General features: G+C 33.9%; 3 protein-coding genes across 4 annotated transcripts; all 3 read right to left on the bottom strand.

Annotated features, from left to right (window-relative positions):
• Positions 1-899: 899 nt before the first annotated feature.
• Positions 900-6,911, bottom strand: LOC140832795 (serine hydroxymethyltransferase 2, mitochondrial-like). Its single transcript, XM_073196992.1, has 16 exons — positions 6,676-6,911; positions 6,533-6,583; positions 6,377-6,463; positions 6,077-6,198; positions 5,687-5,763; positions 4,865-4,989; positions 4,680-4,772; positions 3,844-3,936; positions 3,548-3,745; positions 3,207-3,311; positions 3,066-3,131; positions 2,769-2,846; positions 1,914-2,025; positions 1,718-1,828; positions 1,419-1,585; positions 900-1,183 (listed from the first exon to the last, which is right to left on the bottom strand). Exons 1-15 carry the CDS (start codon positions 6,760-6,762, stop codon positions 1,440-1,442), a joined length of 1,551 nt encoding a protein of 516 aa, XP_073053093.1. The 5' UTR covers positions 6,763-6,911; the 3' UTR covers positions 900-1,183; positions 1,419-1,439.
• Positions 6,912-8,798: 1,887 nt separating this feature from the next.
• LOC140832793 (uncharacterized) lies at positions 8,799-16,965 on the bottom strand. 2 transcript variants are annotated; one of them, XM_073196990.1, is made up of 12 exons: positions 16,853-16,965; positions 16,307-16,473; positions 15,474-15,556; positions 15,235-15,310; positions 15,086-15,153; positions 14,890-14,974; positions 11,983-12,104; positions 11,737-11,820; positions 11,123-11,269; positions 10,491-10,599; positions 10,261-10,380; positions 8,799-9,161 (listed from the first exon to the last, which is right to left on the bottom strand). In XM_073196990.1, the coding sequence occupies exons 2-12, from the start codon at positions 16,395-16,397 to the stop codon at positions 9,088-9,090; spliced, it is 1,059 nt and encodes a 352-aa protein (XP_073053091.1). In that variant the 5' UTR covers positions 16,398-16,473; positions 16,853-16,965; the 3' UTR covers positions 8,799-9,087. The 2 variants fall into 2 exon arrangements, with proteins under 2 accessions (XP_073053091.1, XP_073053092.1); XM_073196991.1 differs by lacking the exon at positions 15,474-15,556.
• Positions 16,966-18,519: 1,554 nt separating this feature from the next.
• Positions 18,520-22,061, bottom strand: LOC140832792 (gamma-secretase subunit APH1-like). Its single transcript, XM_073196989.1, has 6 exons — positions 21,848-22,061; positions 21,583-21,738; positions 20,607-20,692; positions 19,698-19,823; positions 19,246-19,373; positions 18,520-18,911 (listed from the first exon to the last, which is right to left on the bottom strand). The coding sequence occupies exons 1-6, from the start codon at positions 21,958-21,960 to the stop codon at positions 18,765-18,767; spliced, it is 756 nt and encodes a 251-aa protein (XP_073053090.1). The 5' UTR covers positions 21,961-22,061; the 3' UTR covers positions 18,520-18,764.
• Between the last annotated feature and the right edge of the window lie 3,509 nt (positions 22,062-25,570).

Raw genomic sequence — 25,570 nt, 5'->3', positions numbered from 1 at the left:
TGAATATTAATTTGTTCAAAACGATTTATTGTGAATGAAAAACTAATTATTTAATGTCGGTAATAAAGCCCATTTAATATATGTAGGGAGAAGAGGGAACTCTGTTCCACACTGAAAATTATGACTTCCACATCTTCATTATATCATTTTGTGTGTAGGGTTATTGTTAGTTCAAGTAAATCATGCCAAGCCAAGTCAACCGAGGGTGAGAGAAGTGCAACGCATCGACCAAGCCTGTGCATGGACGCAAATGGTGTATTCATGATGCACTTTTCACTTTGCACGTACACATCCTCGTGATGAGTCTTTCTTTATATGACTAGAAAACGGTGGTTCGACGACGTGGAGGGGTGACATGGCACATGGTACTATAAGTGTAGATGTGGAGGTGATTGGATGATGTGACACAGTCGACCGGGTGCACTAGGACGAGTGATGTTGCAATGTGGATTGTGAGCTAGAGGGTCGTGTTGAATGGTTGTGATGTTCAAGAGTTGGTGCAATCAAGATTTTTGGATGAGATCGAATTGGAATCAAGAAGATGAAATCTGTACACCATTAGATCAAGATGGAAGATTGAGATTTGATAGATCTAGAGTGTATCCAATGAAGGTTATCATATTGAAGTGATGTGATCTCCACCATTCTATTCAAAATGGACACAATAAATTGAATCTAATCAAATGATGTGATTCAATTGTTGTAGCTCATTCAATTCAAAATGGACGCACTAAATTGAATCTAATCAAATAATGTGATTCAATTATTGTAGCTCACCAAATGCAGTGCGATGTACACCATTAGATCAAGATATGTCACTAATTGATTTAAATGATAAAAGACAATCAAGTGTCTATATTACATAAATGAAGAAAAAAATTAATGATAACAACCATTTCATAAAATGATAAAATATTAATATCGTACTCATTCGAAATATCTTTGACATAGCATACACTAAAATTTCAAAAATATAATTCTTATTTTTGAGTTGTATAAATTACTTTTTAAATTCTTTATCTAAATTATTGGAACATAAATATTTTTGTTAATTTCATGAAATTTTATTGATTATTCAGAACGAATAACTTGGTAGTGACATCAGTGGTAACAAGTCCCCGTGATAAAGACTTGTTCTTGAAGATGCTTAATAAAGTCTAGGCCTCTTGAGCAACAATAAAACCTGCAAAGTAAAGAAAAGGGTCAATTCTGAAAAGGTAAAAAAAATAAAAATGAATCAACACTTCGCAGTACACAACTCTCATCGACACTTCGCAACATAAAATAAATCAACAAAAGCTTACTTTTTCTTATAGGAAACGGAAGGCGCTATGAACAAGTCGACAGTTAACGGATACTCAGAATCCAGTAAAGAATTCTCTGGATGAGCACAAACCATCACAAAAAATGGCATTTACCTCGTGGATGACCAATTGGTTTCACTCCTTGTATTTCATTGTCTCTTTCTCAAAACCAATTGTAGGGAATTGCTTTGCATAATCTTCAACTTCCAGACGCAGCTTTCTGATTGAAGATTGATGAACATCGGATTGCATAGACGTCACAAAATCCTTTAACTTCGTTCCTGAAGATCGTGACAAAGTATATATTAGAATTAAACTAGATGAATGGGAAAACTCTGGTTACATCCATTCCTGACACGTATGTCGCTCTGAACAGAAAGGGAAATGGTAGAGAGAATAGCAGAACTATGAACCATTTGTATCAGACTTAATCTTGAGGGCTAACTTTACAGCAGCATCAAAGAACTCTGCAACTTTTACAAAGTCTTCTTCAATGAACCCCCTTGACGTTAGAGCAGGAGTTCCTATAAGATGGTAAGAAGCTTATCAAGATATTTTTAAGTGATCACAAATCAAATGGCTGCTGCACAATAAATGCGAAAGGCGTACCCATACGAATCCCTCCAGGTACCATGGCAGACACATCTCCAGGTACGGTATTTTTATTGGCTGCTATATGTACAGCCTCCAAAACCTTTTCCACTCTTGATCCATCAATACCCTGTATGAATGAAGATCGCATCCTAAAACATTTTACAACATTAAGATTTGAAATTTAGACGAAGGGGTGTAGGGGAAGGGAGAAGTCATAGAGTTACTAGTCCAAGAGAACTTTTCAGAATAGTTAAATATCATGACAAAAAGATGAAAAACTTCGGATAGAAATTAATAACATGTCACGTTGCCATTTTTTTACATGCATTTCATTCTTAGTTTTCTTAAGCTCCACAAATAAAAAAAAAACCAAAGATATTCTTCTGTATTTACTTCGCTACTATTTAAGATCAAAAAGAGCCTCGGAACAAAAAACAAAACAAAACAAAATAAAGATTAGCACTGATTAAACATGGAAAATATGCAATCCAATATGCTGGCACAATTCAAGGATTCTCCTCAAAATTGTAATGTAAAGAGCTTGTAGACCATTGAAAGTGTAGTTTGCTGATTGATGTCGTCATGTAGTCGGTGAAAGTACAAGTGAAACACTATTTAAGACAAAATCAAAGTTTTTTCTGAAGCTGCCGTAAAGAGAGACTGCAAAGAACAAAAATACAAGAGCAATAATGTCTGTTAATGTTAATCCAACAAACAATAGTTCATCATTGGCACAGAAAGTGAATCCGATGTACTCGTCTAAATAAAATATACAATAAAGCGAAGAGTTTCCAGCTTAACTAAATTTGAGCAATTATTCGAAAAGCCAAAAAAAATATCACCTGAGGAAGATCAGGAATATCTTTATACCTTGTGTCTCAAATTCACCAAGACGAGATGATTATCAGTTCCACCAGATACGAGCTCATAGCCTTTCTCTAACAATGTCTATAAAGAAATATAAACTTTTGGTTGGAACTTTGATACTACAGGCATACTAGCACATAAACTTGTCCAAAATCTAATCTAATAGTTGGAATCAAATTTGACACTATCAAAATGCACCTATTCCAGAAGACTAGCTTGGAACCTATACACGGATGAGATGTTGAGGTAGGCAACAATCAACATTGAATGAAAAGAGAGTCTACTCTATGTGGTTGTTACCTCTGCAAACTTTGAGCAATTACCAAGAACCTGCTCCTGATATGCTCTGTATTCTGGTGTCATGGCCTGCACTTAGATAATAAACAGAAAATTAAACAGTCATTTTTCATGAAAAATCTGACACAAGGAAATAAAATTAACCTGTCTTAGTGCAACTGCTAAGGCAGTTATAGTGTGATTGTGAGGTCCTCCTTGAAGTCCGGGAAACACAGCTTGATTGATTTTGTCCCCATAGTCATACATCACCTGTTAGAAAAATCACAAATGTTAAGTATTTCTGCGCTATGATTCTAAGAACTAAACTTATTAATCAGACTGCAACAATTTATCTGCTACCCCACTAGCATAACCGCATTCGGAGAAAGGGAAACAGAAGATAATGTTGGATAAACATGATATACAGGCACTCTTGATAGCAAAAAGGAAAAAAGACATGCAGAAGATGAAAGTGATGGAAAAGAGATTCTATTTGAAATACACACTTCTTGTCCTTGTTTGTTTGTCTCTTTCACTCCTTTCCTAAAGAAGATCATTGCTCCACGAGGCCCGCGCAAGGATTTATGTGTTGTAGTTGTAACTACGTCGGCGTACTCAAATGGTGATGGGATGACCCCACCAGCAACCAGTCCACTAATATGTGCCATGTCAGCCAACAAGATTGCCTTTTGCTTGTCACAAACCTGCCAAATCATTTATTATTATTACAAAATCAGTTGATCAGATAAAAATGAAAAATTCTGATGGGCATTTGGGAACCACATTCATTCATCAAATTTACCTTACGAATCCGTGCATAATCATAGAGACGAGCATAAGCACTTGCACCAGCGACAATCAACTTAGGCCTGAAAAGCACTGCACTTTTTTCCAGCTGCAGTGACACAAATTGAATCTTATACAACGAGAACAGGATCAAATAAAATCTCGACGCACAGTTAATTTGTTTTACAGCTGCCAACAGCTTGGTGACAATATTAAACCAAATAACAAAGATTAAACATGCAGATCGTGAATGACAACATTATAAATATTGCAGATAGCCTGAGATTGAAACAAAATGAAGAATGCCTTGAAGATTTCAATTTACAACATCTCTCTCACGTCTTTAACTCAATATACATGGCATGGGTTCATGCTACTAACAAAAATCATCGGAGGGTTCAACCACAAAAGAATACAAACAGTCATTGCCGTATTTAATGAATATTAATGTACAATTGTAAAAGAAGAGTAGAAGACCATTTTGCGTAAAGTGTGTGGGAGTATGGGGGTAGAGAAGACTCAAAGGTGACAGATAATGATTATAACACGTCCATAGGAAATTCGAAATATATTTCATACTCCCATACGATGACTGTATACTTGAAAGAAAAATGAAAAGAAGACACATAGGTATTGATGGACTTGAAAGTCGTGATTTATGACAGGAAGAGCAATAATAGTTAGTTTAGCAGCAGCACTACTAAACACATGAAATGGTTCAGGATCTATCCACGTGCTTGGTAAACAGTAATGGCATAAATAGAAATTACATTTACCATATTTTCAGTCAAAGATAATCAATAAAGAAGGCAAAGTGCCATCAAAGCAATTTTAAAAAACAAAATGAGGAACCTGGTCATAGTCAATATAGCCTGTGCTTTCATCCAGTCTGTAGGGCATTGTCTCGAAAAATATAGACACGGCACTTATTTTCTTCGTGTCAGTCTGTAACACAACCATCAAATTTAATTAAGAGTTGATGGAGGAAACTCATACATAGCATAAGTCGATTCCAGAAGCTAAAGAAGTGGAAGTACCTGATAACCATGTGACAAATGACCACCGTGTGGAAGATCAAGTGCCATGATTCTTTCATGAGGTTTCAGTAAAGCGGTATAAACTTGAAAATTGGAAGGGGACCCAGAAAGTGACTGTACATTCACTGTAAAGATAAAAGTGTGCATTACATATGACAAATAGCACATAAGGTTACCGAAAAATCAAGCTGAAAGTAAATTATAATTGGCTATACTAGAACAATTCTTGTTTTAAAGCCGTTGAAATTTCAAGCTAAATTTCATCATCCAAACAATGGTTGGTTAGAAGCTGGTAGGCAGATAAGGGTTTAAATTGAGAATCAAACATCAATACATTATGTTCTCCCTATAAAATGCTTCGTTTGCGACAACCATCAACAGAAATTAAGGGAAGAATTATATATGGAGTACTAAATAGATTCTTATACAACTATGCAGTGGAACAAGTAACTCACGGTTCCAAATATAAATTTAGAAGCATTTGTTTTCAATTCACTCTGACCTTCCAAGTGTGAATACTTTTGATCGGTCAACTTACATATGTAAGCCAACGAGAAATGTTTTGAATTATTAAACTCAATGTTCTGGAGAGAGGAAATAAGGTTATAAACCTGCGTGCTTCAAGTTTTTTAGCATGTTTATAACCACTGAAAACACAGTACCCAAGGTATTCTCAACATAATTCAAGCATAACCACCTATATAGAAATTTGGTGAATATGGTTCTTTTTGTCAATAACGAGGAATTCTTTGTGTTTTGCTCAAAGTGTGAGTTTACTACATGTTATAAGTTACTATGAAATACAAATGAAAAAGAGCTAACCTCCCCATTTTTCAGGATCCAACTGAAAAGCTTCTAAGGCGCGCTTCTGGCATAAAGTCTCTGCCATGTCAATGTACCTTAAAATATATAAATTCAGTATACTTGTCAATCAACCTTGGGAGCATTTATGTTGCTTATTAGTGGATCTAGTTTTGAAATAACGAGTGTGTTCTACCATCAAATTTAAGTAGTCATGGATTTTGTCAGAAAAAATATTTCAAAAGTTATTAGACAATGTCACCAATAAATATGCATGCGGATATAGTGCGTGTTAGCCAGAATGTTCGTGTTTGTCAAAAAATAAGTCAATAATTAATATATTTGTGATAGTAAAATCCTCATTTAATAAACTATAATATTTTTAAGCCTGCAAAACCAAACCAGACATACTCATTTCCTCCATAATATCTGGCTCCAGGATAGCCTTCACTGTATTTGTTAGTCATAACTGATCCAACAGCTTGCATCACCGACAACGACGTAAAGTTCTCAGATGGAATAAGTTCCAGTCCCTAAGATAAAAACATTAATTTAATCTAAGCTCGAGATAGCAAAAAAAAAAACTACTTTTTTCCCACGAAAGCACATCTTTACAAAACGGAACTCAATAACAGTATGCAAAAACAGAAAAGACACACACAAAAGGATATATATCATCATGTTTGTATCCAAATTGAGAAATGCGCATACCTTCCATTGCCTAGCCTTCTCTAGCTCAATAATGTCAGCAATCTCTGGATCCACCTCTTCCAGAGGCGCATTCAATTGTTTCGTCCACTGCAGAATCGAAATTCGAATTAACAAAAAAACAAAACAAGATCTAACCAACTCAGATTAAAAAATTACGGTAACACGGGGACTCTGCTTCTCTGCCACGGCCTGATTCGACAAAGTCGACTGTTGAAGAAAACACCAATAAAGACAACATCAAAATAGGTAGAATAAATGCAATCACAACACTTGAAGAATCAGATTCCACGAAAATGGACCATGTAACAACGAAACGAGGTGTTGGAGAGCGGACGCAGGGGCTTGATGGAGGAGATCCTTCTGAGTGCCATCGCCGCAACTGCCATTGCTTTTGCCAATCAGTTTTCGCTTCTTCCAATCGCTAGTGCTGATTATGGGGTGTTTGTTTGGAATCTTTGCTGTGTTTCCAAGGGACCGAGAGTGTGTGTGTGTGTGTGTGTGTGTGTCGGAGTTGGTGGGAGATGGCATACATACTGTACACTCGAAATTTTTATTATTATTATTTATATGATTAATATTTAAATTTATAAAATTAATAAGTGTGAATATTTGAATAATTATTTAAAATTGTTGATAATATAATAAATAAATTTAAATTTAAATATTATTATAAAAAATTATTATATTAAAAATATTTATGTTATTTAAAATAAACTCGAACAAAAAAATGACATAGCGTTCAATTTTTTTGTAGTTAAATTTATTTTTTTCCTAAAAAATGTTATTAATAAAAATAAAAATCATATATTCTTTTGTTTATCAAAATTTTAAACAATAAAAAAATTCTAAAAATTCAAAATTTATATAATTTATTAGATAAATAAATTTTGATTAAATTTTAATTATGAATATTTTAAAAATATTTATACAGAGTTCTAATTAAGATAAATAATAATGATAATAATAATAATTTATGGATTGCTACAACACTATTTTAAATAGTTAAAAAATGTTATATTATATAAAATTATATTTTATTTAATTTGAAGTAAGAGAATTAAATATTAAAGTAATTCAAAACTAACAATAATAACCGAAATAAATAAAATTATATAAATAATACAAAAATATAATTTATATTTTCAAGAGACTACAAATTTTAATTTGAATTTTAAAAAAAAATAAAAAATTCACATTTAATTATGTACATATATTTTTTCAAGAGTAGGTCTCATGTGAGACCGTCTCACGGATCTCAATCTGTGAGACGGGTCAACCCTACCTATATTCATCATAAAAAGTAATATTCTTAACATGAAAAGCAATAATTTTTCATGTATTACCCAAATAAAGATCCGTCTCACAAAATATGACCCGTGAGACCGTCTCACACAAGTTTTTGTCTTTTTTCAAATATTTAATGTAACATGTAAATACATTAACATTGATATACATATTACTTTTAGCAAAACTTTCTAAAGGACAAAAATTTGTTTTTATATATTATTATTATTATTATTATTATTTACACAAACTTTTCATTTATTTAACAAAGTTATGGTGATTCATTAGAAAATTTATCACTTCAATTTTATTCATAATGTATTTGAATTTAACTTTTTATGCTGTCAAATACATGATTTAAAGTTTTTTAAAAAAAGAATGCATGTTTTCAAGCCTTGTGTGTGTGTGTGTGTGTGTGGCCACCTTATCTATATATTTCTCTTGTATACAATGACATAAAGTTACAATAAAAAAATAATGAGAAAATATGAAATAAATTATGGAAAACATAAGAATAAAATATTTTTTTCCTAAAATCGGAAATATAATATAATAATGAATGGTTGTTTTAATGAATAATATTTTTAAAATTTTAAAAATATTAACAAATATAATTATAATATTTTGAGTTGTTAAAGTTTATAAAACTTATTTATAGGAATTTATAAGATTATTGAGGAACTTACTAAAATTGATTAGAGGATAACATTGTCAACTTGTGGTACAAAATAATAACAGGGTGTGTTTAACAAAAATTAGAGTGTAAATATTATATATATATATATATATATATATATATATATATATATATATTCCATCATATCCAATGGATGAGTAACACCCCAAATGTATTTTCCTTTTATTTCCTCAAAATAAAATAAAATATCATTATTTCCTCGAAAATATATTTATATTAATAATTTCTAAATTTCTCAATAACAATAATCGTATTTAACTCAACTTTTCACCACTCTATATCACGTTCATTTTGACATGAAAATGTTTGGTGTATATATATATATATATATATATATAAAGAAAATGAAATGTAATAAAGAAACAAGTCCAGATAATTCAGTCCAGAATCGATGACAGAAATTTAATATTTTTAGGCACGTGACTGTTTAAAAGAAGTAGATAGAAAATGGCAAATTTCATAACAATTAACACTGTTCCGTATGAACATTAAGCACTTCAATCGGAAACCTGGTGTCAAAATTTCGTAAAATAGTCAGTGACATTCGATGCTGTGATAGAGATACACTGAGCACAAAACCTGAGGGAGGGGAGTATGGCTGTATGGGGAAACAAGGAATACCATTCTTAGCTGTAAACCGGCGAAATCTTCACATCTCCGACTAACGCGAACTGGTTTCTGAGGATCATTTACGGTATAGTTTTTAATGACAAGAAGTTTCAAACAATAATCATCGTAAACTACTTCGAGCGTTTGGTTTTGACAATGATTCGATGAACCTGTACATCCACTTATCCAGCAATCCTGTCAGATAAACCATGTATACCATGAAGAAAGTTCGTTAGTAGCAGATTCATTCCTCAATCATAACAAGAACGTCTTGGTAGGTTTTATGTTCAGAAATGTATTGTTATGGTTATCTCCATACAAAAACCAAAAGGAAACTCAATATTCTTTTTGTAAAAAACCCAGGAAATTTTTTAATATTCTTGACATTTTCAAAGGAATTCTGAATATTTCAGATATCTCAAGTAAATTTTCCCAAATTAAGTGGATCAAAGAAAGGTGAAAAGAACTTTATTATATCCATTTGACAACCAAATGTTTCATCACAAGACAGGATACTCGATAAAGTTCAGATAATACATACGTTTGGTCCTCATAAGAAATTCACATGAATTGAACATTAAATTTATAAATATTGTATATAAAAAGAAATTTCTTTTGAAACTAAAGAATTATGTCTAATCAAGTTAGGGTGTCATCCACGGTACAACATAAAAGAGCAACTGGAGGGGTGGTGGGGTTGAGCCTAAACTCTGGCTAGAAAAATGAAGCCAGGACCAAAAGTGTTGCCATCAGAAAATTTGCATATCACGAAAATACTCAGGGGTGATGACATTTAATATTGGTGCAGATTATATTCTCTCTATAAAGCTTAGCTAAGCATCACTCTTTTTCCTAACGGAGTAATTGAGGCTCGTCCGAACTTACCTTTGCCTGGCTTTACATCCATGCTGAATCATCAACTCACGCTCAAACATGGATTTTGAGATGGATGGGCAAATTAATTACTCCAAGTTCCAAAACTAAGTCAATTATTTTGCAGCTATTCATAATTCAGTCTGTTAAGAAACACAACTCTAAAACTCAAACAAGAAATACCAACTACATCAATATTTGAGTCAGATTGCCGCATTCTTGTACGTAATCGATACAGGAACAAAGACAGTCAAATATGGCTTACTGTCGAATTCTAAAGCACCAGTGCAGAAAAGTGTTCGGGAAATGGTTAATTGGTTAAACATTCAAACATTTTTCACATTTTAAATCCTATCCAGAATCCAGATAGTATTTCAGTAATTAGAGAACATCTAACTGGAAAGGACATAAAGAAACGAACCTGTCAAGGCAAATGTACCACCCAGCACAGCACAAAGACGTGTAACAAAATGCAGAAAACTACGGCGTTCTTCCCTAATTGTCACGGTAATTGGTGACAAGTCATACAAAAAGTAAACAGCTACAGCCGAAAAAAATGATATTAGTCCTCCAAACAATGAAGCAGATAACCAGAAGGAAAAAAAGAATGGAATGAAGAAGGTGACACATTATTAACTGAACAAAACTTACCAGGCCATATCTTATCGACCTCAGTAATAGGAGAAAAGTACTCGGTGACAGAGAATTGATTTGTGGACAAAACTTTCTTTGAGAGATACTTGTATTCAGTTGGAACAATCTAAATCATAAGAAAAGCAAGATACTCAAAAGGGAGGACAAGAAAGCAATAGTCAAATTCGAATTTAATCATAATGTAGACCAACAGCTAGTATGATCTGTAAACAATTTTACACCAAGCTTTACTTTGTCAAGATATTATGATTACCCTGGTTCATCAAACTCGAGAAACTCATACTCGAGCATAATACAGATGGTATAAGAGTAAACTGAATAAAAGCTTAGGGATGTCTCTAATTCCAAAGAGACTCTCATTACTGGATCGAAGACACAATTAGCCAGTTTGAAAGTATTATTTACAGATCATGAAAACAATTGGTAGGAATAGGAAAGAGGACAATTTCTCTTCGCATAGGCAGCAATGTAGCCCCGAGGTTAGTTCGTGGAGCACTATTGTAAAAAGGATTCAAACCATGTCCTAATCCACTCAAAAGCATGTCATACTTTTATCAACCACACATCAGCATCATATAATAAATGTTAAAGTCTTGTAGTCACATCAAAAGTGAGCCACCACTCATTACCTTTATATAGTACTTGAATGTTCCACTTGCTGCGTGCAAAATTCGTACTGTATCATCAAGTGGGTTGTGTATACCAGGATATTTGGGCCCAAAAGACAAATCATGAATCATATGACTCACATTGACATGGGAAGCACCTTCAAAAATCTGCAGAGAATCAACTGAAGTAAATACATAAATCTACCTGAACAGAGTTGAGTAAATTTCAGAACTATGTAAATGCCAATATATAAACTCCTGATCAATAAAGCCAACTGCAGAACATCGGTTTAGAACATTCAAACTTTTGCATGCAAAATATTGGAGTAACGACAATGAAGAAGGCATAAGGCATATATGAAGAATATGCACATGGTCACATCTAGAAGAATGAAGTCTTGTACACTTGGTCACATCTGGAGAAGGCATAAGGCATGTACAGAGGGAATATATAAAGCATCTAGGTCGTTGCTTCCCAGATATTTTCAAAGGTTTCCAACTCATCTCACCTCCATGAGTCTAATCATATTCTTCGGAAACATCATCTCTACCAGCATGGAAGTGTGATTGTTACTTTTAAGTATGTTAAAAAATATTATCGGACACTCAAATTTAATGATAAGCTGAGAACTTACCATCTGTGCAACAAAAATATTCAATCCGTGCACAGAGATATGGAAGTTCCCAGCAACCCTTTGCACATCTAAAACCCCATATACCTGCAACAAACAATAAATTAAAGGAACAAACAAGGGGTGGATGTCAAATTGAAGGTCTTTCCTCTATCATTGTATTCTACGAAATTAATAAACTAGCATGCACTGGAAGATTCTGCCAAGACACTAAAATGAAGCAGAAACATAAAGAAAAGAAATGCATACCCGACAACCTTCGCCGACAGATATAGCGTGCTTCACCTTTTTAATTAACTTGTCAGCATCTTCGTCGAGACTGTGGGGTTTAGCTTTGTGGTCAGATTCTTCATGGTGATCTTTATGGTCATCTGATGATAGATATGTATAGAATTGTGTCACAAGTCCATTAGCATGATGCCCACAGTACTTCGCGAATAATATACAAGCTCCATATAGTAACACTTTTACTTCTATGAGTATAAGCAGAAAATAAATACATGATGAAATTGGTGTGGTAAACAAATTCGGGGAGAAGGATTGAATGCATAACAAGGAAAAGAGAAACACGTTGCAGAATCTTGCCTTGCAACAATAACTAATAAATAGGAAAAAAAAAATTAAGTAATTTCTCGTTCCAAGCTTCACATACTGCAATTACATTTCACATTGTTAAAGTTCATATTAGACATTAAATGTCGATGCACGAGGCAACACAAATCCCCTTTTTTATATTAACTTTCTTTAACCAGTTTCCATCCAAGTGACCGGTCAAAGACAAAACTATACGTGATTCAAGAAAGGCCAAAATAAACAAGTATGCTTGGAAGTTTTATGTGGATTCAATTCCACAATTAAATCAATTGGTTAAGGGCTAAATCTTATTTTAATTACTAGAAAGACCTTTATTTATTTAATTTTTGTACCCTACGTTTTCTAAAACGAATTATATGGACTAGGCTAATAGTATTTTTAAGTCCGTTATGGTTGTTTTAGTTCACAGATGCATATATAAATGCAATGGGATGAAATTACATAAGAATTGGACATTGTTTTATAAACAAAACCATGAGAAACAAGGGATAGTAGTTTTGCCGATGCCCCAAATCATGTCTTGCTTAGAAGTTAGTTATTATCTTTCTTTCTTTTTTTTTCTAGGATTTATTCTCCTCCTAAGTCATTTGTGGCTCGAGGGAAAGGGGGAATGATGTACAGAATAACAATAAAGGTTGTCGAGGAGCTGGGAAATGGTATAAGTTCTCATGTTTTAATAACTATTAACTAAAATAGAAAGGAAGTTGTTACGTTGAAGAGTTGGAATACCAAATATTGTTGAATCCACACTACACACACCGGGAAGAAAAAAGCCTCAATTTTCGCAACATGAATGGATAAAAGAGTTCACAGTAGGGAAGGCAACGGGCCAGGGAGGGGGCGGGTTTGCCATCCCCATCCCACGCCTGAATTGCATACCCGCCCCCGTACCCGTTTTTTTCGGGTTTGAAGCCCCTAAACCGAACACACGGGGATCAAATCTCCATCCCCGTCCCCGTCCCTGTCTCTGCTTCAAAAATAATAATGAGACGGGGACAGGGGCAGGTTAGGGGAATCACATAACTCGAACTTATTAATATTATCATCATCGTGGCGAATCCAAAAATTAGTCCCCAAACCCGCCCCGTTTAGAGCTTTCATCGCGGAGCCCCGAACCCACAGAGAAACTTGTCATCCTTAGTTCACATAGTCATCATCGAGAAAGTAAAGAAAAACCTGAGAAATGACTGAACGGGTCAAGTCCTAAGAACATGTGAAGGTAAAAAGGAAGTCCCGATACTCGCAAACATGAAAATCATTTCCTCTCCATCAAATTGCCTAATTTGAGCATAGCTGTAGAGAAATAGTTACTAAAAGATTATTTGTATCAGCCTTAATATTTGTTACTAATTTCAAAACATGGCAGAATAAAGAACCTCGCCAAAACTCTATTTTCTAATAAGATTCATGTAGTAAAACCATCAAACGCCCATTTAATTTTCTTGTTCACGCCCATCGGCCGTTTCATTTTAAGCAAGCCTATTAGCTGATATTCCATGGTCGTGCATCAATTTAACATGTTTCTGATTAAGTGAAACCAAATCATGACAATTAATAGGTTAATGCAGAGAGAAGAAACTAACAATTTTGTAGAACGCACATGAAGATAAGTGGCTTAAAGGACTCCATTAACCACACATAATCAAATGTAACATCTCATTTAAAGAGGTGGCCAACTAGCAATGCCAATATCAAAACATCCGGAAAACAAATTCACATTCAAGAGCAGATTACACAGGTAAATTGAATGTGAATAGTGATGCTAACCTCAAAACATCTTAACAAATCATATTAATGCGCAAATAGACAAGTACATTGAAATGTTGAATGTGAACAACTTTACTTAATTACTTCGGTCTTCAGGTATAATTATACTTCTCCAAAAGCATGTTGTAAGGAAAGAAACATATCGAAAGGAAAGGATAAAAGCAATATTGTAAATGGCAGGAGGCGGTGGTGGGACGGAAACATAATGAAAGGAAAGGATAAAAGCAATGTTGTAAATGCGGGAGGCGGTGGCGGGGGGCAGTTGAATTTTTTTAGCAATTTTTTTATTAGTAATTATATATAATCATGCAATGTATTTACAAATAATCATAATTTTTTATGTAATATATGTAACTAAATGTTCCTACAAAAAAAAAATTATACAAAATAATACAATTTAGACAAAGTGTAAATAAATATATAAATATAAACTAACAAGATAATTAACGAGGTGGTTGATGGCCCGAAGACGGATGGAGACGGTTTGAGACAGGTGGTAGCTGATGGTAGAGGACCCTTGAAACTAAAAGTAAATACAAAAAAGAGTGAGGTGTTTTTATTATATCTAGGGTTTTTAAAATTGATTAATTTGACTGATTTTAAAATTATTTGACTTTGACAATTGACAAGAATTTTAAAATCATTGACGGGCGAGCAGGCGGCCATAGAGACCGCCTTAGACAAAGGCAGGGCGATCGAGGCCGCCTACCACCTAGGCCACCATTTAGAATACCGGATAAAAGTAATCTCCAAAATCATAAAAATCTTAAAAAAAAAGTTCCCTGACGAACTAACCATGCCCGTGAGATGCATGTTCCTTCTCCACAAGGTCTGACAGATACTCTGTGCCAATAATTTGGCCATTATGATTCAAGCGAAGCTGCAAAAAAAAAGGAGGTGATCACAATCAATGGCAATTGGAATTTGGAAACATGACAAAAATATTTCTCACAGAGATATGTACCAACGAATTAACATCCAGTAAACTAACCTTCCATATATTTGTGTCAAGATCGACTTCGTGCTTCCCAGACATATCAATAGCGTCAACACTTAGAACTACAAGAATCATAGAGTTTAATAGCTGATGGCTAGTATCAATCAAAAGCATAATTCCAAACAATGTGTATGAAGCCTAACCATCACAAGGCAGAGATGGGAATGTCATATTAATGTGGATCGGAAGTGTTTCTCCACGTTTTAAGTCAACAGCCATCTGCCAAAGCATAATATGAATATTAAGAACCCACAAAAAGTGGTGCGTATTGCAGATTTACATGCAAGATATATGTAAGGTATTGATAAAAATATTTAATGAGAGTACACAAGTAGCAAAGGACATAATTGAAAATGTGGAACTTGAGAACAAGAAAACTAACCTCGTGCACTGTATCTGTTGAAAGATAAAATGTCAACTCATGCAAGAACAATGTAGTCATGATGACCAGTCCAAAAATGGAAACTAACAAGAAAAAAAAGAAACTTTCTTAACTATTCATGTCACGGAATTCAATAAACCAACATTGTTTCATTATTTTGAGCCCACATCATTAACACTTGATTTGATAACAAGCAAGTTGAACCGTGTGAACCAGAAACGAACAATTTTTCATTGACGTTGTTAACATCTCGTTGTTTATAATCTACAACTATCATATAAAAAAACTTCATGTCCGTTATTCACACATCTCTACTGGGATAAAAACAAGGCTTTCAAGCTAATAAAGGTAGAGGTAAAAGCTTGAATAACAAGCAGTATAATTCCAGATATTTAAATCCTGACCAACACACATACAAAATGAAGCACTAAGTCTTGAAAACACAAAATCGAGCTACACTTCATACTGCTTGTGAGGGACCAAAGACGTATCTTACTTGATTCGCATAGAACCTATTGGGTTTTTCATCATACGTGCGCAAACGTTGACTCCCAGTATAAGACGGGCACAGTGCACCAGGCAATATGGATCCTTTTCCCCCCACTTGAGACCACCATTTGAATGTTATAAGACCACAATCAAAAATATATTCAAAACCGTATTTGTTTTAGTCTCACAAGGCCTCGATTTTTATGAAATGTATTAACTGTAATACTTTTTCCTCCAGGGATTAAATTCTAACCCTTAAACGGCTCTCTCTTATATAGCTATAAACAACAATAAAATAGCAGTAAAATTTCATATGGGAAAAATAAAGAACCGGAAAAAAATACCGAAGGCCCCAGATTTCGTCTTCTGTAGCAAATGTTCTTCAGCGCGAGGAAATGCATCAAGACTTTTCAGTACTTGTTTAAAATTACCCATCTTTTTGTTGTCTTTTAACCTATCTCCACTTAAGCCAAGATCCCCCACAATGAAAGAATCATGAAATCACCGCTCACTGTACAGAAAAAACAAATACAGAAATTCTGTCAAAAGACAGTCCAAATTCAGAATTAAACAAACTGTGTTATCATTATCGTTTAGCTCCATTTAACTTTGTCCTCCCCTACCCCGACAACCTTACAAAAATGAAATAACCTGCTCAATGCATGGAAAGTAGCAAAATTTGGTCAACAAAACATTCTGAACACCATAAATTTAACTTGGCATCATTTATCACTATTTAACGCTCCCCGCACCCAAAGAAAATACAATGTCCACGAAATCATTAGCTTATCTCCAAACCAATAACAAGAATAAAAATAATAATAATAGTAAGGTGCAGGGCCAACAACCAATGTCATATTGGAAATCGAATCAATGGTAATAAAAATCACCTTCTGTTGGAGAGGAGATTCGACAATGTTCGCCGGCGATATTCAGATGGAGAACGATTGAATATGCGTGATGGCCCAAATAAATTCGGGTGTGTAATTAGCCCAAATTTTTACAAGTTGGAAAGCCCAGTCATATTAATATTGATTCTGATAATAATTTTCAAGTGGATGAATATTTTTATTAAAAAATGTGGATGAATAAAAAAAATTGTATTTAATAAAAATAATAGCTCGATACTATATCCATAATATGGGTCGACTCATTTCGTATCCAAAAAAAAATTGAATTTAATAAAAATAATAGGTCGATATTATATATGTGATATGTGTCGACTCGATCCATACCCGAAATGAAAAATAATATTCTTTTATTAAAACATCCATGTCGAGAAAAATTAAAACATATGTTACACTTATTTTAAACTATATATTACACAATTACAGAGATATAAAACTGATAGATTTTATAATGGTACCTAAAAACCTGAACAATCCCGAAATACAATAAATCAATGGAACAAAAAAACAATATTAACATTTAATTACAATATCATATCCAAACATACAAGTTGCAGTTCAATTTGGTATGTGCTCCGATTTCTAGATTTGTCTTGCATATGAGAGCTTGTTTACTTTACAACATCTATACTATATTATTGAGTCTGAAACACTTAAATAATTAACTTTTGATATCATGGTCTGTTGTAATAATTATATATAATAATAAAGTGTAAAATTTTTAATTGAAGTCACATGTAACTCAGTGGATAGAGTATTTGTTTTTTAAGCATCAAGTTGTAAGTTCAATTTCTATTTTTTTTATTTATTTTTTAATTCATTTATCAAAATTGCAGTGTAGTCTATCACTATTTCTTATAATTATATTTTGATACTCATTTAAATATAAATAAAATGAATTATAAAAAATATCGTATATGCACGCAACACGTGCGTCACTGCACTAGTATACAAAATGAGTATAGTTGAAATACAGTGGCAGTTTCCAAGTGGCTCTCACGTTTTAATCAATAGCAAAGATAAACATCAAAACAAGGGATGAACATAAACTAAATCAAGCCAAACTGCTAATTTGGATCGATTTTTAGTTCATCATAGTATTAGTTTTCAAACTAATCAATCGAAAAATTGGTTTGATTCAAAATTTAGATAATAAAAACTTAACTGATTTTATAGATATATATATTTTTTTTCGATTATAGAGGTATTTTATTTGACTTTTACCTATAAATTAGTTGCAAATGATTCTATTTATATTTGTTATTATTTTTCAAGCGAGATTTGTTGATACAAATGACACAAGTTGGTAAGGAAGTTTTTTGAAGTCGAAAATACATTATATTTTGTGCTAAATTTATAATGTCAATATGATATGATGTTTTAATATCCATATGCCGATTGAAATTTATCTATCTATAGTTAAAAAAATAAATTATTTTTAACATAATAAAATATTTAATTTGAAAAAAAAATGAAAATCGATCAATCAAACCAAGCCTTTACAAACCAAAATTCTAGGTTATGGATCCAAAAAAAATCATAAAGGGAGGCTAGGAAGGACTGGGAATTAATACTAAAATTTGATGGGCTAAAACTTATAATTTTTAAGAAATTGTAAATAAAATCTGCCAACTTTCGCGACAAGTCCATCGCCCAAAAAAATAAAGGCTCGAGTAATTCCATACACATATATACTGGATATACCAAATCGTATAAACCAGGGAATTTGATTGTGTAGTACACAAACAAAATCTTGGACATAAATGGAATTATCAATATCAATGTCTGAGTATGCCTGAGATTGATCGTTTTAGAATGCGACCCTCCAAAATTAAAATATAGCCAGGGTACTATTCTACAGCAGTCAAGAGAGGAACCTACTTTAAGTTGGAGCTCAATCCGTATAAGTTTCTTGCCTGCTTCGGTCCTCGGGTAGTCTCCTCCAGACAGTTTTCCCACAATGTACTAACGTGAATATTGCCATGACATAGAGCAGAGGTATGCCAACAATGCAGCCCCCGGATGCAAGATTTATCAATGTCTGTTGAGGAGCTAAAGTTAGTTAAAAGTTTCAAGAAATACACCTATTCTCCAGCTACTGACTTGAAATTTCACAAGATACTTTTTGTGTTCAGTTATAATAATCGTGATCAACGGACTTCCCAGGAATCAGGATGACACGATTCATATTATAATCGACAAGCAGTTAAATAGCAGAAGAGTGCTTGATAAATATGTACAATCAGTTAAATAACAACATTTTTTTTCATAAATGTTGTTACACACGCACACATATATTGCCAAAAGAATTATAGTTCAGATGCCACAAGTAAAATTGACAAGTAAATATTTATAAGGACGAGAAAAGTCCTCACAAGCATTCCTGAAGCAATATGAACAACAGGAACAATAAATTGGTCCATTCTGTTTCCTTCTGAGTATCCACTGAACGCAATTACCATTGAGAAAGTATGGATTGTAACAAATGCAAGAGCTATGGCCGCTGCAGACAAAAAATAAATAAAATAAAATTTCCAGCTGAAAAATACCACGTGGATTGACTTGCTTGAAGATAAAATTTATCGATCGAAACATTGTCAAATGAATGTTGTTCATCTTCAAATGATATTGTTAAACAAACTTAAAGATTGTCCACCTTGGTTGTTTAAACATCACGACATGTCACATCATTTTAGGTCCGATCGGATTAAGTGAAGGCTACATGCAACTGTCTTCAACAAAAATAGAAATGATAAACCGTTTAGGTTTTAATGACACTTAATATATTGTTTAAACCAGGTAGTGTTACAAGCAACAAACTACTTACCAGAGACCAGAAAAAATGGCATATGTGAGCATTTCTCTACATAATATGTTGCTGGTCCAAATGCAGGAGTTAGAAGGCTAACACAGAAGAAGACAGCATGCGCCACACCATGACCCATACCACCAGCTGCAAATCAGTTGTGTAAGACAAGCATTTAAAAATAGAAATACAGAAAAACTAACAAGAAACTGAATGCATCATAAGGATTGTCCCAACATCACAACTAAGTTACAGATGAGAAACCTTTGCACTTGCTCACCCCAAGTGCAGGCCAGCACCATGACTAGAAAGAGGCACAAGATCGCATACATGTGTACCTTGATCCTAGCATAGCGCCTTTTATGCCTTTGACAAGAATGTGATTGATGAAGTTCAATTTTATTTTCTTGTAATCAATAGCTTATTAGGACATTGAATTGAAAACTTGGGGATGTGCACGATGCCTTGAAATTGCATAGATGTGTACCTTGTGCCCTGGCTAGCACAATTGAAGCATTTAAGATAAAGAATAATAAAAAAGTAGAGAACACATAAACTTAGCTATTGAATGAGCCTGCCAGTGTTTTAACCTAGAATTTGAACCATTTTGTTCGAGGAATTATTTCGTATTTTATCGATTGAACATTTAAATTATGCACTATTATTTTTGGATTTTGAAACCTATATTATTCAATTGATGCTTTTACAAAATTATTAAGTTTTTTTGTCAAACTGAAACAATATGATTTGTTTAAAATCATGTTTAAGAATTTTATTTGAACTTCAGTTTTTTCTTTATTTTAAAATTGAAAAGATTTCGAAATAAATTACTTGTTTAATTATACAAATCAAATTTAAGAAATTTATTCAGGATAGGAGGGTAACTACCAAACTCGCAGATATATGTACATCAGTACATCCAACACTTACCAAGAGCAATTTGCATTTTATCTGTAATAAAAAGCCGAGGCTTGGAGACCCTATCAGCAAAAGCATCAAGTATATCTTCCATCTTCCTAATAAAAGTTCACATAACAATAAATAAATATTGCAAGACCGATGATTATATCAGAGATAGAAGCCAATTAGAGAAACACAACTATGCACAAGGAGAAGAAAATAGCAGATCCGTAGATTTTTTGGGAGCATATCCAACTTAGAAAAGCTGGAATAGGTTGTCATTCATAATCATGCCATTGTTATGCATAAGGAAATCATATAAACGGATTGGATTCAATCATTCAATAAAGACATACCCAAAGTGAGATCTCGGTTTAAAAGCCGATCCAAATTACAGGTGGATGTAACTGGACATTCAAGTGGGGTAGTAAGTACTGAAGTATTGCATGGATCCATATGATTCCAAGAACCATATCGATAGATTTCTCCAATTCGATATATTTTTGAAATAATACATTATAGATATCGTACTGATAGTTGCATCATTTGAATTAAACTTAAAAGAGTACATATAATTTGTGCTCTACGTATAGAGATTGAGGTGTGAACAAGCAAGTCGGGTTTTTAATCTTCGAGCTCATACCGATGATAATGAATTTTACAGCCAGGTTGAGCCACTTGTTGAACTAGTTTTATGATTGATTTAATTCAAAATTGAGCACAAATAAAAGCATCCTGCATTATCTCATGAGTATGAGGAATATGTGGAATAAATTTTTAGTGGCAAAGATAGGTACATGATGTGATATTAAATCCGTATAAATTATATTGTATACATTCAATGTAAATAAATCATGATGGTTATACCATTCTCCTGAGCTGGTTAGTTAGTTTTCAAACAATTACGAAAAATTCCGAGCTCGAACAGGACAGCTCACAGCGCCACATTCAATGACCCATTATCAGATTGTTACCCATGGACGAATAGTTGATGAATCGCACTTACTGGTAGAGCCTCCACAGGAGCAGGCGCAGTGCTTCCTGAAAAGCTACAGAAGAGAAAATGAGGACAGCGTATGGCCAAACAGACACAGCCTCAAACGGTAGTAACGCTCTCCAGATTGCCGACAACGCAATGAGACTCACCAGCCACGCTAATGTACTACAATAACCAGCATAAAATAAATTAGCAATCAAATGCCAAATTGGTAACCGATCATTCCACGCGATACACGAAGAATACATTCAACCAATTTTTTTTTTGAAGAAACCTGGACAGCAGTGTGAGTATCAGAAAGGGCTTTTGGGAAATAACGGCGACGAAGAGCGAAAGAGATGGCCCCAGGGCTAACAGCACGTACCCAATCCCCGCCGCCACCGTCATCTGCCTTCGCGGCCTGCTTCTCCGTGCTCCTCCGACTGAGATAGTAGAATCCCTAAAAAAGATAATTCAGGGAAATTAGGCGTACACAATTTAAATGGTATCGAAAGAAATACTCTAGCTATTAAATTTTATTTTATATGATAATTTTTATTGTATATAAATTTTTTTAGGAAAACATATAAATTTCATTAAATTTGAACCAAATCAAGAGTTACATATTTGCTTATATGTAGGGCAATATCAATGATCATGACATATGTTTTTATAACTATGACAGTGATCAAATCGATCTGCTTAAAGGTCCAAGAGTAGATCTCATGTGAGACCGTCTGACGGATCTCAATCTGTGAGACGGGTCAACCCTACTCATATTCACCATAAAAAGTAGTACTCTTAGCATAAAAAGCAATATTATTTCATGGATTACCCATATAAAGATCCGTCTCACAAAATTTGACCCGTGAGACCGTCTAACACAAGTTTTTGCCAAGGTCCAAACGGTCAAATCAAAATACAATTTTGTTATACAAACTAGCAAATAAAGCAATACATTGTATGTGTGAAATAATAATCTCGATATGTATAGTTAAAATTTCGAATTACGACATGGGATGGTTGAGCACCCCACATGAGGAGAAATCATCCACATGATTAGATAGTAAGAGTGTGTCTCATGGAACTTAATCTGTGAGACGGGTCAACCATACTCATATTCACAATAAAAAGTAATAATCTTAGCATAAAAAGTAATTTTTTTTCATGGATGACCCAAATAAGAGATCCGTCTCACAAATACGATCCGTGAGACCGTTTCACACAAATTTTTGCCAGATAGGAAAATGTTGCTAAATTATTGCGGAAAGAGAAGTGTAAGTCAACATGTGAATCTCACTCACTTGTATATATGAAACATTAATCGATTGAAGTACGTAAAGATTAGTTACTTTCATGTGAAAATCATTTGCTCGTGACCTAAATCGGAAATCTGGAATTTTTTTTAAAAAAAATATCTGTTATTTCAATTACAGTTTTAAACTTAGAAAATCGGTTGAATAGAGATATATAATTTTGTTATGATACTCATGTTTCACTTCTTTTTAATCGATTTTTAAGTTCTACGACAATATCTGCCCTTATAGTATGTCTGTTTTTGTGTCTAACAAGGCACCATTATTATAAAGGTTAAATAAGATTCAGTACCATTTATAAAAGAAATTGGGTTCTAGTACATAGAAAGAGAAAATTTAATTTTAAATGCCAAGAATACCCTCATTTCCTATTTTAAATTTAATTGATCCCCGCGCTCCCGAAAATGGTATCAGAGCTAAAGGTTGATTTATTTCAAACACAAAATTTATTATTACTAGTAACTAATTGTATGAGAAGGAGAATTTTGAAGAAATTATGAATCCGAACTTCGGTTCAAAGAAAATAATTTACAAGGAATATTCCAATATTTTGGAATATAAACAAGTACATCTAACTAATGTTAGATATCAGAAACAGAAAGGGAAGCTACTGCACCCTCAGGTAAAATCTCAGGTAAACTTATGATTCAAAATAATAAGTTTCTGGAGATAGTTCCAGACTCCTCTAAGCTCTCTTTAGATCTTAGAGAAATTCAAAAGACAGTCCAAAATTATGGCAATATGCTGTATTTTGTACCGCAACGAGTTGAGAAAATCCTTGAAACCCAAGAAGAAATTCTGGGATTATTAAAGGATATTCAAACAAGAATTCAGAAACTGGAACAACAACCAAGTTCTAGTAGAAGAACTTCAGGAGGTTGGTTACCACCATCTTTTGGTACTGAACCTTTGTTACATCAACAAGGGTAGGCCAGAGTGGTGTCAAAACCTTTGACTGAAGAAGAAAAGATGATCAATCTAATCAAGTCTGTCTCAGAAAAGAAATTCATCTGATGACAATTTTAGAAAGGATTGGTTTAGAGGATCTACAAGAGCTTGCGGAATCTTTCGCAAATCTCAAAGTTGTAGATCTAAAGATGAACATTGCAGTAGGTGAAACACCACCTGCTATAACCTGGTCATATCCACAGGAACCACCAAGGGAAAGTGTGGGATCTCGAAATGTAAACATGAGAGAATCTCAATCTGATTTCCATACTGGTGGAGGATCACACCCAGCAGGGACAAGGGCAAGGAGAAATCAAATTCCTTTGCACCAAACACCCTATGGAAAAACTGTTTTAGATCCTATACATCCTTACGGGGTTATGCTTAACCTTGATGTATTGGACCTCAAAAACAGAGAAGATCTCATAGATGATTGGACATCTGCTATGAGAATTGCAGCAGGAACACTCGATCTCAATAAAGAAGGATTCATTAAACTTTTGGAAATGAGTCTTATGGGATCAGTGAAAATTGCTTGGGACATGACTTCATCAGACATGAAAGAGTCAGTCCTAGTTGGAGAATCTCTTAGTGAGATCGCTGGAAAAATGGCTACCCTATTTAAAGCCCATTTTATAGGGGTAGACTATTTCAACAGTCAAGATGCAGAGAAGAAGAAGAAATACACTCAAGCTCTGTATAGTCTTGAATTACATGACATATGTTTGGTGGATGAATACATTATGTTATTCACTAAATATAGATGGAATTCAGGAGTCGAAGAAGATATAGCTATGCAGCTTTTCTTCGCAAAAATGCCGAGCCCTTGGAGAGAAATGCTCATAAGGGAATACGTACCTGGTAATCCAGATACGTTGGCAAGAAGAGCCTCTTTCCTCAAAGGAAAATTGGCAGAATGGTGTCACATGGCAGCATTACAAAAGAATTACAAACGCTTAAGGGGTATCAACAAAAGAACTCCTTTGTGTTGTAAAGAAAATGATCTTCCAACAATTATTGGAAGTAAACCACAGAAGCATAAAAGGAAAAGTTTTAGAACTCATCCTTATGCACGAAGTGGAAGAAGTTCTTGGAAACCAAGAACTGTATGGTCTAGACAGAAAGCCAGATCTTATAAATCTGGGCAAAGAAGCGGACCATCAAGAAGTAGGACATCATCCCAAGCATCGAGTACATCTCGAAGCACAGGAAGAACACCTACAAAGAAAACTTTTAGAAGAGCTCATACTCGAGCCAAAGAAAGTTTCAAGGATTGCAATTGCTGGACATGTGGCGCAAGAGGACATATCTCGACGAACTGTCCAGAAAATGAAAAAAGAGGTATTAAACGATTCGATCCTACCCCGGATATTGAAGAAGCAGTTTATTACCAAGATCTTATTCAAGTATACCAATTTGAGGACATCGCCTCAGATGAAAGTATATATGAAGAAGAAGAAGTCTTAAGTCAGGAAGACTCTGATGGAACAGAATCGGAATCTGACTGAAGACGAGGTGTTTGACACGAAACACATGAAGATCTGTCTGGGTTTTTCAGTCAGACAACAATATCTCATAACATGGTTCAAAGAATCATGAGAGAAAATCCGAGTCTACAGAGATATCAAGGTTTCTCTGCAGGACAGGTAGAAAAGTTCTTAGGAAGTCTTGGTCTAAGAAACAGAAAGCATCATCTAATCTATAAAGTTTCTAGAAGGGAAATGGCAATCCCGATGGAACTTACAGGAAATAGA

This window comes from Primulina eburnea, chromosome 5 (assembly GCF_022965805.1).
Source record: "Primulina eburnea isolate SZY01 chromosome 5, ASM2296580v1, whole genome shotgun sequence".
Lineage (NCBI taxonomy): Eukaryota > Viridiplantae > Streptophyta > Magnoliopsida > Lamiales > Gesneriaceae > Primulina > Primulina eburnea.
The sequence above is the reverse complement of the archived record's forward strand: the minus strand, read 5'-3'. Positions and strand labels throughout refer to the sequence as shown.